The sequence below is a fragment of the Ahaetulla prasina genome, chromosome 1 (assembly GCF_028640845.1).
Source record: "Ahaetulla prasina isolate Xishuangbanna chromosome 1, ASM2864084v1, whole genome shotgun sequence".
NCBI classification, from domain to species: Eukaryota; Metazoa; Chordata; class Lepidosauria; order Squamata; family Colubridae; genus Ahaetulla; species Ahaetulla prasina.
This window is the reverse complement of record NC_080539.1, coordinates 110,573,850-110,589,990: the sequence shown is the minus strand read 5'-3', so window position 1 is coordinate 110,589,990 and position 16,141 is coordinate 110,573,850. Positions and strand designations below refer to the sequence as shown.

The following is a 16,141-nucleotide window of genomic DNA, read 5'->3' as shown; positions in this document are numbered from 1 at the left end:
TAGGTTTGCATCCTCATTTTTGCAGCAAGTTGGGACTATATATATTTCTAATCTGATTTACTTTAGGCTGTTTTTAAAAAGAGTTTCCACAATTTAATATTAGAAATCATCCAATAGATAGATTAAGTCAAATAATATATGTGTGTGTGTATACAGTGTGTGTGTGTGTGTGTATACACACACACAAACACACACACAGAGGATAATTAAACATCTGAGCTATATCTGACAAAATTATTAAAAACTAAAACTATTATTCTAGAGTTTATTTTGAGCATTTCATGTAATAATATCTGAATTAGTTTTGATTTTCTTTGATAATCACATTTAGTGAGCTTTCTTTAATTCTCAAACTTTTTTATAATCAGACTGGATTAACCTCTTTGTAGCTTTCCTATATCATTGTTGCAAAAACTCCAGTTCAGTTCAAAATATAAAAGCAAACTTGTTTTTTCATAGCTAGTAGAAGCAACCACATGATGAAATAGCAACTTTCTAATTCAGCATTTTCTTTGACTCTCAATTTTTTCTGTGAGCATGAACATCTAAAATATTCACTAGGGTATTTCCTTCTGTCTTTAGTTAAGGGATATGTCCTTTATGTTTTTAAGACCAAATTTTAGAGTAATTTATAGTTATTAGTTAGAGTAAAAGCTGCGTTACAGGAGTTCAAAGTTTGAAATCAAAATATATCTGTTGCTAGAAACGTATCAGAACAGCTAGGTTATAGACTTCCCATATTGGTGTTTTACATTTTTGTCTTAAATCAACTTTCTATTGGTATTAAGAACCTTGCCAGATGATGCATGTCTAGTTATTTGTTTCAATGAAGAACATGGGTTACCTCTACAACAAGGAAGTTTTTAATGTATTCAAATTATCTGAATAAACCTGGGAAATTCAAATATATTAAAATACATCATGTGACATCAAGGCTGCCCATATTGTGCAGTCTCCATGAATTAACCTCCGTGATTACTGTTCTCCTATATATCAGTATCCAGACCACAATGCATGAGTGTATAAATTTCTGTACTATTTACAATTATAGCAATGATCACTCAAGCAAATAAATGCTGCAGAAACTGTGAGAATCAAAGCCCCAACCACAGAGGAACTCAGAGATCTAAAACCTTTTGGCAAAATTATTGCTTAGTAGTGGCCCTTATCCAGGAAAGCACTTTGACCTACTCTAAAATGATTGTGTATCTAATTCTACTTTTCAAATTTAAAGAATTCATTTAAAACAAAAAACAAAAACCCTTTACCCACCGATAATGAGACAGATTCTTAGGTTCTAGGTAGTACTAGACATACAGTAGTAAACTTCAAGCAATGGCTTTATGGCAACCAATGGGGCTTACTGAATCAATTTGATGATTTTAAGGATGGATTTAAATAAGCTGTTAAATTATATGATGATTTGTTAGAAGATGAAACACGCTACTTTTATTGCACTCTATATTTTATTATTATTTATAAGACCAGGGGGAACAACCTGTGTTGTTTCATAGAAGCTCTCTCCTTTTTTTAAAAAAATATACCTCTGAGTGCTCTTTCATAATTTCTCTATGTTTCATCTAAAAGACAAAAGCCCCCCATAGACTCATTTTGTTGGAGGAATCAAAAGTAGCAGGCCACACTTGAATTATAGATATAGCTCTGAGAAGTTCCCCAACTCTGTTAGACCATGTTTGGAGAAGAGAAGTAATGTGCCTTTAGTAACAATCTAGAGCAGACTATCTCCAGCCACATTCACGTAAGTCAAATGGAGAATTTATGCACTTCTTTAAAAGCAGGGATAGGTTACTTGAAGCTCTGCAGCTTCTTTTGAATCTCTGCCTAATATAATGCAACTCTTAATCTAATATTTTTTTAAAAAAGAAAAATCTATGCGAGCGGGGAAAAAAAATTAGATCTTTGGAAAGACTGAGCTGCTTCTTCTAACCAGGCAGAAAATACAGAGAAAAAGGAGCAGGAATCAGAAAACAACAGTTCAAAGAAAAAAAAGAGGAGTCAGAAAGAATGAAAATAAGAGTGTTAGGAGAGTACATGAGATGCAAGTATACAACTACAACAGTGTGCAATGATGTCACTCTCCTTCTTATCATCCCTTATTTCTTTGATTCATATAACTGCCCATCTCAGTTATAGCAGCTATGGGCAGCTTACAGCAGCAAAAACAATACAAAACATACTATAAAACGCAGCTACACCCAAAACAATCTGGAGACTAAACCAATCTAAACAACGTGGCATGTCAAATATTGTCACTAAAATGATGATTCCCATGCCTGGAAACATGATCAGTCTTAAGGGCCTTTAGAAGGGTCAGTAGATTTGGGGTCAACTGAAGCTCAGGGAAAATGGTCTTCCATTGGCCAGAGATGTCAACCAAGGAAGCTCATTTAGCTAATGTGCAACATGCACACACTGCGGCACAGGCATGGGCTGCTGCATTTTGCACCAATTGCTGCTCCCAGATGCTAAATTTGATTTAATGAAAGTGTTTCCTATCTTCAATATCTGGAAAAAAAATAATTTAAGAGAATTCACACATATACAGTAACAGTTTGCCATTATTAGCAAAGAAGCTATCTATCCTGCCTGAATAAATTACTCTCATTTGCAGTTATTTTATTGCATTAAATATATTGCCCCTTTCACATATAATTGAAAAAATACTAAACAAATCTTTGTGCAGTCTGTTCAAACCATTAAAATATGATTCGTAGTTATTTAGCAAGCATAGAAATGAACCGGAGACCAAAGTTTAATCCTCAATGGTCCTGTTAAAATTGGAAAGCTAAATGAAATTTGCCCAGATAAATCTGTGAGTCACTTAATATAAAACAATGATAATTACAGCTCAGCTGAATTTTGCAGATTTTAGAATTGTTTGGAAATTTGCATATTCAGAAAAAAATTCTCCTCTATTACACAATGAAATAGCACCCAGATTTTTTGGTATAATAAATTCAGAAACTGAGGTGTTATAGAATAACTAGATATTCCAGGTATTTTAAAACTGAAATCAATGTTAACAGTTTATGTTTGGTTCATAACTCTGTTAACTTGTGGAGAACAATAGTTTAGCCAGTTCCCAGATGACGCTTCTCACTAGATTCTGCTGCATGCATGAATATCTTATATTTTACAGCATATATGAATATTACCTGCCAAGGTTCTGTAATCCACTAAGTCGAACATGACAATAGCCACTGCTGACCAGGTAACGATAAGAGCAACTACAAGGAGCCATGCTGCAGGTGAACTGAAGGTTGTTGCAAAATCTTCTGATACTGATCTCTTGGACATTTTCATATGCGGCACAGGAACTGATCCATTCTTGTTGTCTATGACCGTCGTTGTGGACACAGGTCCTAACAACAAGTAAAAGAAATTAAATCAGTGCACAGTGTTTTAACACTGCATTTCCACCATTGCTCTGCATTTCCACTAAGACAAAAAGAGGAAAAAGAGAAGGGGATACAAGGGAAGCAAAGTATTCAATTGATAGATTGACAGGGGAAGTAGCCAAAAGGAAAGGAATTCCTAAGACAGTTGGCAACCAACCATCATTCCTAGGAGAAGTATAGGGAAAAGGAGAAGAGAATATGAAAAGAAGTAAAGAAAAAGCACAGAATTAAAAACAAAAAACAAAGATAACATTCACAGGGCCAAGGGAAAGGAAACGGCAAACTTTTGAAAGACACATAACAGTGCCTGTAGAATGGCTCCCAATTTCTCTCTTTTATTGTAAGTAAACTCTACAGTAAAATGAACCCTTAAATGTTTTAGCTTCTTGCTGTTCTTTATATTCATATTTTATAAATGCAAAATGTATAATGGTTTTTATTCAAATTTACATTTGAAATTGGTTTTTTTTTATAGTGAACACTTAGCTCCACTGCAAGAGGTTTTAAAAATAAAGAACCCAGAAGCTTCCTTTAAGGAATAATACTGTACACTTAATAAATGCTTTATAGTTGTTGTTGTTGTTACTATTTTCCAGTATTACCAAACCATAATTTCCATCTTGCTGTTTGGGTTTGGGATTATAAATGTGACTGCAGTTTGCCTTCAATTGGACATTTGCTTTCATTACTCTTGTTATCTATAAGTTGCTTTCTGTTTAACCCTATTTTAGTTAGCCAGAATTCCAATGGCAAATTGGATGTCCGCATAAATAAGCATACTATCACACAAATACATCTTCCAGAAATGATAAGTGTTAGCCAAGTTTAAGGTGAAAATTAATTTGTTATTGCTACTTGCCTGCTGATTCAATGAAAGTTATAGCCTAAGTAGAAGACTAGCTAGCAGGCTTCTATTTTGATTGTTAAATGTATTATATTATGCAACAGTTTTTTAAAATGTATGGAGAATATTTATAGTCAAAAGTCACCTTTGCAACAAGCTGGATTCTTGGTGATTTATAGGAATATGTTCCTATAAATAACAACATCATCCCAGTAAGCCACCTCAGGATGGCACGTGAACAACTGAGATGATTCTATCATTCAGACAACCAGTTTTGGCTATGAGTTTATATAGCTGAAGGCAATGATTCCAAAATTGGCAAATTGGCATTGCCCTCATTTTGAGTGGCTTGCCTCAATTGGGCAAGATATATAAAGTAAACTTGCCATATGAGAATAGGAATAAACTCTACCTGATGTCTCACAGATAACTTCATTAAGAGTTTCTATACAAATTATTTATTTTCAACAGAAATGCGTACCTTATTCCTAATGTTTATTTTTACATCAGATAAAATATTGAGGATTAAACAACTCTACTAAATCATAATAGAAATAATTTGATTTTCTGTACAGTGTAATTTTAGTTTATCATTTTAGTGTAAATCATACCATTTACCAGTTTGGTAAAATTAGATTATAATTTAATGCATAAAAAAACTAACTGTACATTATTCTAGATTTACACAATGACATATAATCAGAAGTTATGAACAATACCTAAAGAAAGAAAAGTGTACTTCTGCCGTGATTCCCAAATGAGTGCAATAACTTCCCCTATCAATGTGACAATCAATGCTTGTTTAAGTTATTTTGCTGCAGATTTTAGGCAGAGAGTGAGATCTTTGCAGATTTAAATGTGGTGATTGAAATTTTGAAACAGTTCCACCAATTGTCAGAATTAGAGTCGTTCAGATGTGTCCTTACAATCATTCATGATGATAATACAATCTCCCAGCTTTGCTAGTGAAGATTCTAATGCTTTTCAAAGTCAACAGACATAATTCTAACTGGCTTCCTTGCCAGCAGGACAATTTTACCCATTTTGCATTGTACACAATCTCCCTTCTTTTTTTGTCCTCTTTTCATTTGCAGTTTTTTTCAAAAATTCTTCTGCTGATCAAGTGATTTGTTTGAAACTTAGGATTTCTACCTTGAAATGTCAAGCTGAACAAAATTGGCATAGCTCTTGCCACCTATATGAAATGGGTTTTATTGATGAGTGATGTATTCAGCTTAGTGCAGTCATACAGATGCAATCTGTATGCTTTTAAAAAATATTTTTTACATGTTAAAAGGCAGCACTTTTCCCATTTTTCAAGGCATAATTTTGGTTCTGTCAAATGTCTCCAGGAGACAAAGTGTGCCAAGTAACGGTTACAAAGCTCTACTACAAAATGCCAAATTCCAAATCAGTAGCATTATGTGTTCCATCAAAAGTGGAACAGTTGTGTGATTGCAACAGGTGATGCTGCTTAAACGCATTCTATTTCAGCTGCTTCTATCGTGATGACTATTATTATATAACAGTTAACAAAGATAACAGCTATCTGGAAAGGCATTATACTACAAAAGAACATCCTGCCCAGAGATCTCAAAATTGTTATGAGCATCACCTGATTTACATATTGGAAAATCAAAGGGAAAACAAATATTTCTAAAGGCATCCTGATTCAGATTCCTTTGCCCCATTTTGACAATTTTTTTGCATAAGGATGAACTAATTAAAGAATTCTTTTTCAAATTCTAATTCAAGATCATCTGCTCTGCAACACCTGGACTAATATGCAGATTGAGATATATCTATTTATCTGATTTTGCGGTTCTCTGTTTTAATTCAAAAATGTGATGACTGGCATTAGAAATATTTTGAAGAAAAATAGTGCAGATAAAATGATGTATTTCTGAGTTCTCCAAAAACTTCTGCTGCTAAATACTGAAAATGGAATATTGCTCGGTGCTCAAAAATACGGGTAGTCCTCGACTTACTTCATTTAGTGACCGTTCAAAGTTACACCATCACTGAAAAAGTGACTTATGACCTTTTTTCTCACTTACGACCGTTGCAGCATGTCTTAGATCCTGAAGTCATTAGTTTTCAGAAGAAAAGAAGGAATAGAGACATTTTGTTTGTTTTTTGTGCCTTTAGTTCAGTGCTAACTCCTGGCAATTGCCTGGATTAGAACAACGTTTTTTTTCAAAAGTGCTATGCCTTTGCCTCCTTCCTATGGCTGAGAGAGAATAAATGGCCCCAAATAGACTAGAATTTAGTCTCCCAGTTTCTCCCAGTTTCTAGTCTGATGGTTTAACCACTACACCAATCAAGCTCTTTGGGGATATTATAATGGTCTTCAAATACCTGAATCAATACAAGTACAACTCACACAACTTAAAATCTATTTTTCTTGCCTCAGTATGAAAGTCCCATAATACTTATTTTAAGATACAGAAAAAAATATTCTAATCAAGAAAAAACATCCTAGTTTGACACTGCAATAATAGTCTCAGAATATAGTTAATTACCATATTTTTTGCACTAGAAGATGCTCCAGACCATAAGACACACCTAGCTTTTGGGGAGGAAAACAAGAAAAAAAATCTGCCTCTGCCTCCCAGAATCCATTGGTAGTCATCTGGTTAGCATCCTTGCAAAAACAACCTGGTCAGCTTCAGCAGGTTATCGCAGCCTGATTTAGCACAAGCAGCTGATTGGTGGTTGCATCGGCCTCCCGGAATATTTCCAATCAGCTGTTCTAGGCTGCGGGGATCATTGCCACCCATCGCTGCTGTTGCCCCCTATCACTGCTGTTGCCACCTATCCCCACCTCCGCACGTCCCGTTTTTGGCCTCCATGTGCCCCATTTTCAGCTTCCACATGTCCTGTTTTTGGCCTCCGCATGTCCAGTTTTTGGCCTGTTCCAGTCAGCCTATCGCAGGCAGTGACCACCAGCGGTGAGCGACAGTGGCAGCAAGCAACGGTGATAGGTGGCAGTGATCCTTGCCATCTGGAATGGGCTGAAAACGAAACATGCGGAGGCCAAAAACGGGGCACGCAGAGGCTGAAAACGGCTGAAGGGTGGGGGCCGGTGGGCGGGCAGGGCTTCAGCAACTTTTGTTCTGTAAGTTGCACAGACCCTTCCATGCACTTTTTTTTTGGGGGGGGGAGTGCATCTTATAGTTCAGAAATACCGTATATACTCGAGTATAAGCCGAGTTTTTCAGCACGTTTTTTGTACTGAAAAACGTCCCCTCGGCTTATACTCGGGTCTATACGGCTTATACTCGAGTTGTTGTTTTTTTTAAGCCCCTCGGCTTATACTCGAGTATATACGGCTTATACTCGAGGGTTTTTTTTTTCCTTTTTTTCACATTTTACCGGACGGCGCGGGGAAGCCCTGCCGGTGCAGTGAGAGGGCGGGGCGGGGGAGCCGCCAGCCTTCTCAGCTGAGGGAGGGAGGGTTTCCCCAACCGGTAGGTGCCTCATTTCCCACCCTCGGCTTATACTCGAGTCCCCAGTTTACCCCAGTTTTTGGGGTAAAATTGGGGACCTCGGCTTATACTCGGATCGGCTTATATTCGAGTATATACGGTACAATACTTCTTTGCCAGTGCATTCTAGCAGAGACTGTATAGTATTCTTTGGCCTTGTGCACTGGCAAGATTTGCATTTAAAAACCTAAATAACTTTTTCTGGATAAGTGATTTGACTTTTCTAGATGACTCCATATTCAAGTATTATACCATACATATTTCATTTCTTCTAGAAGAGATAATTATTTTATAAAAATTTGGATTAAATATATGCATGCTAAGCAAAATTATGTACAAACCCATTTTCTATATGAAAATGTGTAGCAGAGTTTTGAATGAGAAAATTCTACAACAAAATCAATTTCAGGACTGCTTTTAAGGGATAAATACAGAAAATATTCCTTAAAACAGTATGTGACCTGTTATTGCTTCTGTCTTTTATATTTTAAAAATGAATTAATATGGAAATAAAGTGTCTCTTTCTACAGAGTTCTTCCCCTCCTGCTGCTTACATCTACCTGGGGTTGGAACCTGCCTTTGTGATATAATAATTTCCACATCAATCTATTGTGAAGGTTATTATTGCTTTTAACTAAGAACAAAGGACCTGGAAAATTTGAATTTTTTAAAAAGAAAAGAAAAAAGGAATAAATCCAAATATACTTCATAAGAAGAAGATAGTGTTAAGTAAGATATAGTTGTTTTCTCCTTAAATAGATTTTTCAAACTGATAATTAAAATTAATCATAAAGCTAGTATTCTTTTTCTAGCATTTCTCATTCATTGTTGTAGTAGAGGCAGCCAGAAAGTGGGACTACATTGGCCAGGAAATATCTGAATGAGGCATGTCTATATTTGTTATGGTTTCTGATTCTCAATCATTGCCAATAGCAACAATAAAAAAGTGCATTTGCTTCCTTCTATCTAACTACATATTTCAAGTCTGACAATGATGAAGACAAGAAATGATGAAGCTGGAAAGAAATTCCTGGTACCTCAGGGTCATCTCAAGTGTTTCCAAACAAATAGATTCCCAATTAAAAGATCTTGGGCAAATCAAACTGATCCATTCAAACTGGAAATTTGAGATTCAAGAAGATATAACCCAATTTGTCCTTTAACAAGTTCTAAGGGAAAGCTGATTTAATAATTTAATTCTTAAAAATATTTATCCATAAGCTATAATATGAAAGCTTCTATTTTACGTTTTACAAAATGAGATTAAAATAGTGAGGCTGGTGAATTTTTCAGACAAAACCAATCTTCACATATTTCAGTTACATGATTTGATTTAATGCACTCAAATGGTGTCTCTACTTCAATTCACAAATCTACTTCATTTGATCAAGCCTCCATTAAATCAAAGCAAAGTTTCATTATTCCTCTGCCCTAAGATGGTTCTCTGTAGAAAGAATTAAATAAAGGGAAGGCAGAAATAGTAATCTGATGGAAAAGAATTTTTTGAGTTAGTTCAAAACATCTGGAAAGCTACTGATTATTTGCCTTATGTAAGAGATAATGGGAGAAAACAGATGTTAAATGCAAATTGACATCCTCTGGATCTAATTTACCTACAGATAAATTTCAGTAAATAAACCACAGCAATTCTAAGATAGAAAAACTCTGTATTTCCTTACTTCTAAGCATAAGATGGCCTATGTTTCCTTCTGTTTTTCTGTGATGGATTCTAGCATTCTAGTAAGCAACACAAATGAAGTCAAGATAATTTGATAATTATTTATTTATAAAATTTATTGGCCGCCCATCTTACCACAAGGTTACTTGAGGTGGCTTACAATCATAAAAGATAAATATACATTTATAAGCTAAAACAAACCAATGCTACAATCCAATTAATGATGGGGAGAGTGGGGATAGGAGGTGGGGGGGAGGTGGGTTCTGTTGTTAAACAACCACCTCCACTGTGATGTCCCCCTTTTGAAACCCCAAGCTAGCTGGCAGAGCCAGGCTCTTATTTTTATTTATTTATTTTTGTCAATCATATGTAAGATAACAGGTAAAAGTATAAACATAATTTGGATACATGAAAAGAGTAAGTAAAAAGGGAATATTAGGACAGGGACGGTAGGCATGCAGGTGCACTTATGCACGCCCCTTACAGACCTCTTAGGAATGGGGTGAAGTCAACAGTAGACAGTTTAAGCTTAAAGTTTTGGGGGGTTGCGGAAGAAACTACAGAGTCAGGTAGTGCAATGCATCCAGGCATTGAAAAAGATGAGCAAACACATTGATTCCCCCCCCCACTTTGTGAATCCTCCATAGCAGACAGCGCTCACATGTAGTCACCCATCCAGATAGAAAGCAAAGCCTTTCCAGTTTAGCAATTGGGACATAGCATGCTTGCTGCCAGAGAGCTACAGAGAGAAGGATTGGGGCTGACCTCACACCGGGAGGGAGGAAATATTCCAGAGGGCAGGTTCAACAACAGAGAAGGCCCTGGTCCTGGACCTCACCCACCGGAATAATCAGGTTGACAGCGCTCACAACATGCCTCCTTTAACAGCACAGATGGGACAGACCAATCCCAGTGGGATGCGATGGTCCCTCCATTATATTATAGAATATAATATAATATAGAAAAGATTCAAATAATATTTCCAGAAAGTACTCACAACAGTACCTTGAAAATATTATGAGAGAAAATGGAAGCCTCTTAAATTCAAAGTAACATATCTATTCAGACTACACATACACATAATTGTAAAATTTTTCAAGATATAAAAATAAGGTGATACTGAAGCATATTTTTTTCTTTAAAATTTAGAAGTAATTTCATGGTACTTTTAGATTAGAATTCTGAAAACATCCTGAGTTTACTGTGAATGTATATGACAAAGAATATAGTTCCTTTTAAACCATATGATTTCCACCCCCTTCTTTATTTTTGTATTATTGGTGGTTTTTTAAAATTGCCTTTATGCATTTCAGCATTATTCAAATACGGAAAGGGGTTAGATTTTTTAAAAAATAAGACAGCATTGTTGATCCTGTCAAAATTATTTTGCATATTGTGAATGCATTATGTGGTCCCACACAAACATTTCTATTTTAAATTAATGCAGAGATAAAGGTGCAAAAGTTCAGATTGCAGATACATGGGAGAACAAAAGAGCTGACTTGACTGGTTGGTTTTTTTTCTCGTTGGGTGTACTGTGTCACCTTCAGTTTCCCAAACACCTTTGTATAGTCATTTCTGCAGAGATTGTAAAACCCAGAAGGAACAATAACTGACCTAACTATTCTTTTTGATATTGTTTCTGTAGGCTAATTATTGAATAGATTTAATGGAACAAAGAATGGGTCCCAACAGAATAAATTTCACATTTTCAATCTATAAGAATATTTTAGAAGGGACATTTTATTATAATACTTGATAATAGGGGAACCTGCATCTCATTAGCTTGAGTATAATCACTATAGATTTTGGAATGGGAGGGGATAGAACCCAAAACATTCTAGAATAAACAAAAACAACTTTGGTCTCCCAGTAAGCCAGAAAGTAATTGTCCAGACAAATTTGCTTAGGATATTCACAAGATTGTAAGAATAGCTCTTCTCATGTCATGTTATATTTCAACATTTTGTTTCTTACAGAAGCCAACCAGTTACCTCTGAAGAAAAGTCCAAACTAACAAATCAAAATAAAATACAGATTTACCCCAGAAAGTATCAGATAAAATTAAGTATTTGACAGATAATTACATATAAAAAAACAGGCTTTAGTTCTTTCTTACCACACTTGGTTATCTTCAATCTGCATAACCAAAATGTATTCACCGAAATATACACGTATTTTGAAAAAACAACAACCAGAAAAATAAGAAGGAATTCATAAATAGATTCAAGATTTCATAGGCTATTCTTTAGGAGTTTTTTGGAATACAGAATATTTTGATTCAATAATTTAATAAACTAAAAGAAACAAATGATAAATAGTAGATAAAAATAACAATGAACAGTTTGTTATTTGTTCAGTTTTCTGGTAACAAGTTTCAAAGGGGTTACAAACTGACCTGGAAAAAGCTGGGGTTAAAAATGTTGGAAAAAATTATTAACAATTTAGCAATGGCACTTAAACTTACCGTATATACCGCTTTATAGTGCTTCCCTAGTGCTTCATAGCCCTCGCTAAGCAGTTTATAGCATCAACATAGTGCTCCCAACAATCTTAGTCCTCATTTTACCAATCTCGGAAGGCTAGAAGGCTGAGTCAACCTTGAGCTGGTCAGGATCAAACTCCTGGCAGTCAGCAGAATTAGCCTGCAATAGTGCATTCTAATCACTATGCCACCACAGTTCTTATTTCATTTTAAATGTAATGGTTCTTAGCTTATTAATCTACCATGGATGATATTAAAAAGGCCTTGATTGTTTTGAAACATATTTAAAAGTATGCCTTTACTTTTTAATACCCTTTGTTTAAGTTTCTTAACTTTTCCATGCTTACCATTATATTATATTGTATTGCATTGTATTGTATTGGCTCTTAAAGCATCCCTGGACAACTGACCCTAAAAATGTTAACACCATGGCCTCAATCTCTGACTTCCCGGGTTGAGCAGAAAAATGAGGCACAGAAGGTTACGTTCGACAGAATCTCTGTAGAATCAAGGATATCAAGAAAACAGAACCTCTTGAATGTTAGGAGTGTTTTGCTCATATTCAAACGAATGCTGGAAAAGTTCCCTTTAACTAAATAGTTAATAACAGAAATAGAAATCTTTCCATCGTTCCATTTGTTTATGATATTATATATTGAAGACTTCATCACCTTTCACTGTGAGATTATACTATGTACCCACAAGCTGCCAAATACAAATATGCTAAATATAATTTGAAGAGGAACATATTCTTAATAAGATTTTATATAGAAATCAACCTTAAAGAATCACTGCTGTGGATAATTACGGAAGTTATCTTAAATAACTGTATGCTAATTAAATGTAATTTTTAAACCCTGGTTAAAAAAAAAAATCTTCATATGTTTATTTGGTTATTTTCATTTAAGATCATATTCAGCATAAGAAGAAGTAGACAAAATAATTTCTTTGTTGCTCAGCACAGTTATGGTTGTTGTTTTTTTAAAAAAAATTCTATTGTTATTGAAGGATCCAATCTGGGTCAGTCACAGGGACCAGAGATTTAGTCTTCCAAGTTTTTGGACTCATGCTGGAGTCCATTCTCATGGAACTTTTCTCTCACCAGAATGTGGATGGACTCCAACATGAGCCCAAAAGCTCAGAAGACTGAGCCTCTGTTCCCAGTGACCAACTGAGATTGGATCGTGCAACACGTATATTTCCCTTCATTCATTATTTATAAGAAAAAGGAAACTATTAACAAATACTAGCATCAATTACTGATAAATTAATACTAGTATTTAAGAAAGATTGATCTTGATATAAAGCATGATAAATGCATTTTTTTTATCCAACCCAGGGGATGTGTGAAATTATGAGTGGTACCACTATTATTAACATACCTACATTTTCTTTTACTGTTTTATTAATTTACTTTTATAGTTGTTAATGCTTTTAAAATAATTGTTAAGCAATGCTTTTAGGTTCTATGTATCTATATCTATACACACACATACTATTTTATTAGATTGGATAATTGTGCTTATAACTGTTGTAAAGAAGATTGGAAATCTCTCAATATATATATTTTCTTTTCTATTTTTCTTTTCTCTTTCTTGTATATTTAGCTTTTGCTTTCATTTCTTTTGATCTTTATTTTTAAAATTTTGATAAAATTATATATTATCAAAATATACAACTATACAAAATATTTTGTATATTATATAAACTATAAAAAAAGAACTGCCGTACAACTGGTCCAACAATCTGTCAAAGATCTCTCTTTCCTTTGAAAGTTATTTTTTGCCATCTATAAACGATCATGATCTTCTGGGATGCTAAAATCCAAACAAAACTTTTCTTTCTTCTTTTAATTTCCTATCTTTTATATTGTACCCCTCTACTAGAACATTCCAACTGAGCTTTACATTTAATAATTGCCAGACTCAAGATGTAAGTATCTGCACAATAATAATGCAGATGTTTACATGAGATAAATTATTTAGTAGAAGAGCTCCCCATAACTCTTCTCAGGAAAAAGAATTCTTAGTTACATCAGTTACTCAGTTATTCTTAAATTTTGAGAATTTTCTATACAAACTTTATTAAAACTCTACACATAAAATGGACATAAAAACACATACAAAAACATACAAACATATTCAAAAACAAAACAAACCATGTAACATAAGTAAAAAAATCCATAGTCTATTTCCACTTTCCTCAGGCATCCATTAACCATTTCTTTTATTGTTTTAATCACTGTTTACATTTCCCATGATCTCCCCTTTTTTAATCTAGAAAACCCTTTATCATCAAACTATATTTCTCTACTTTTGTAATGTAACCCCAATTTTTAATAAATCCTCTGTAGATTTCTCTCTCATTAGACAAGTAAGTTTTGTCCATCTCTGACAAGTCTGTAACTTTAAATAGTCTTCAGTATTTAAATACTCTTGCTTGCTTGAAACATCTTTAGTTTTCCATTTCTATGGATATAATAATCCTGCTGCTGTAACAATGTGCAACAATAAGACACATGCTTTTTACACAGTTCTTCTTCCATTGATTCTAATAAGTAAAGGTCTGGTTTCATCTAAAAAGGGATTCCCATTATTTTCTCCAATGTCCTGTGGATCATCAACCAAAAATTTTGGTCACTTTACAATTCCATTACATATAATAATAGGTTTCATCCACTTTTCCATATTGCCAAACTTTACTTGAAACATTTTTATACATTTTTTGTTTCATAGGTGTCAAATGACATCAATATATAATTTTATAAAGAGTGTCTTTTAAACTGTTGAGCAGAGTAAATTAAATATTTTAGTCCACATTTTTTTCCAGTGCCAATATTGGCCCAAAATTTAGCATCCATTTAATATTAAATCCCTTAACCTGTTCAAGTTTTGTTCTGTGTTGGTCACTGGCTTCTGAGCCAGCTTGATCGCTGGCTTTTGAGCCAGCTTGGTCGCTGGCTTTTGAGCCAGCAAGTAGATTGTTACCTTTTAAAGAATTTTGGTCTTTTGTATGAATCTGGTCTTGTCCAGCTTCAACATGTTCTTCTTCAAATACTTCATTACATCTACCCAAACTCTGATCAAAGTAGACAGCTATATTGGCTTTGTGCCTGCTTTTCACAAACATACCACTCAACATGAATATTAAGCATCCCAGAAATAGAAAGCAACAGATTCAGTCTCCAATAATATCCAATGCAAATTCTTTTATATTAAACTTATTTTGCTTTCATATTTCATTAACAACGGCAGAGATTTGGGACACAATGTTGGTCTGTTGAATAAGAGCTTTTGTTACAGAAAGGATGGTTATAAGCTGGGAAAGTAGAATGCGAAGATTCATAATGAGAAAAAAAATGCTATGAGATTCCATTGTAAAATTGAACAGTATATTTAAAAGCCTACATTTTAAAAATCCTTCATCATTGTACTGAATAAAACGTTTGTATACATTTAATAGTCTGGACATATTAAAATTATTCATGAACTATTGATATTTTCCAGATAACCATTTCTTTATTTATAAGTTCAGATTTTATTCTCTCTAGCCTTCATTCAGGCAACCCTCATATACAACTTCCAAAACTATATAATTACTGAAGACTTTCAAGATTAATAGCATCTAGTCTTACAAAGCACTGAATGTATTTCAAAGATTTAATTTGATAAGGCATACTGTGTAGCGTTTACATTTGCATCATGCCTTTAAGTGATTCGTTCCTCAAGGTTCAAATCCTGCATTTTACTTCCTCTGTAACAACCCATGCTGCACTTCCCTAATTAAACACAGTGGGGGAGATCAGAATCCTGACTTCTCTTTTTGGGGGAGAGATATATTTGCACATTTTCAAGGCCTGATCTGAAAACAAACGCACTATTAGAAATATTTGTTTAGCAAACAGCAGCTCACATTAAACCAAATACATTTAATATATTCCGGTCTATATATAGTGTTTTAAATATAGGTATACATCAACCTAAAATATAAAGTGACAACATGGAAAACAGCATTTGAAATTGCATTATTTCTTTCATTATTCCTGTTCGGCATACCATTGGTGGAAAGACAGTTTTGAGCTCATATAATTTGTGAAGTGGAATACTGCAAAAATCAGCAGAACGTAGAATGTATGAAACAGGAAATTAAAATTAGCCCTACATGGTATGGGGCCAGGTTACCTGCAGAACCATCTTCATCCCATTTTCCCACCCAGACAGGAATGGA

The 16,141-nt window shown here is 34.3% G+C and overlaps 1 protein-coding gene across 32 annotated transcripts in view; it reads right to left on the bottom strand.

Annotated features, from left to right (window-relative positions):
- TRDN (triadin) overlaps nt 1–16,141 on the bottom strand; it is a 259,912-nt gene that overhangs the window by 242,310 nt on the left and 1,461 nt on the right. For all 32 annotated transcript variants that reach the window (XM_058172483.1, XM_058172492.1, XM_058172547.1 and 29 more), the window contains exon 2: nt 3,177–3,383. In XM_058172483.1, coding sequence (XP_058028466.1) covers nt 3,177–3,383 — 207 coding nt within the window. The remainder of the gene's footprint in view (nt 1–3,176; nt 3,384–16,141) is intronic.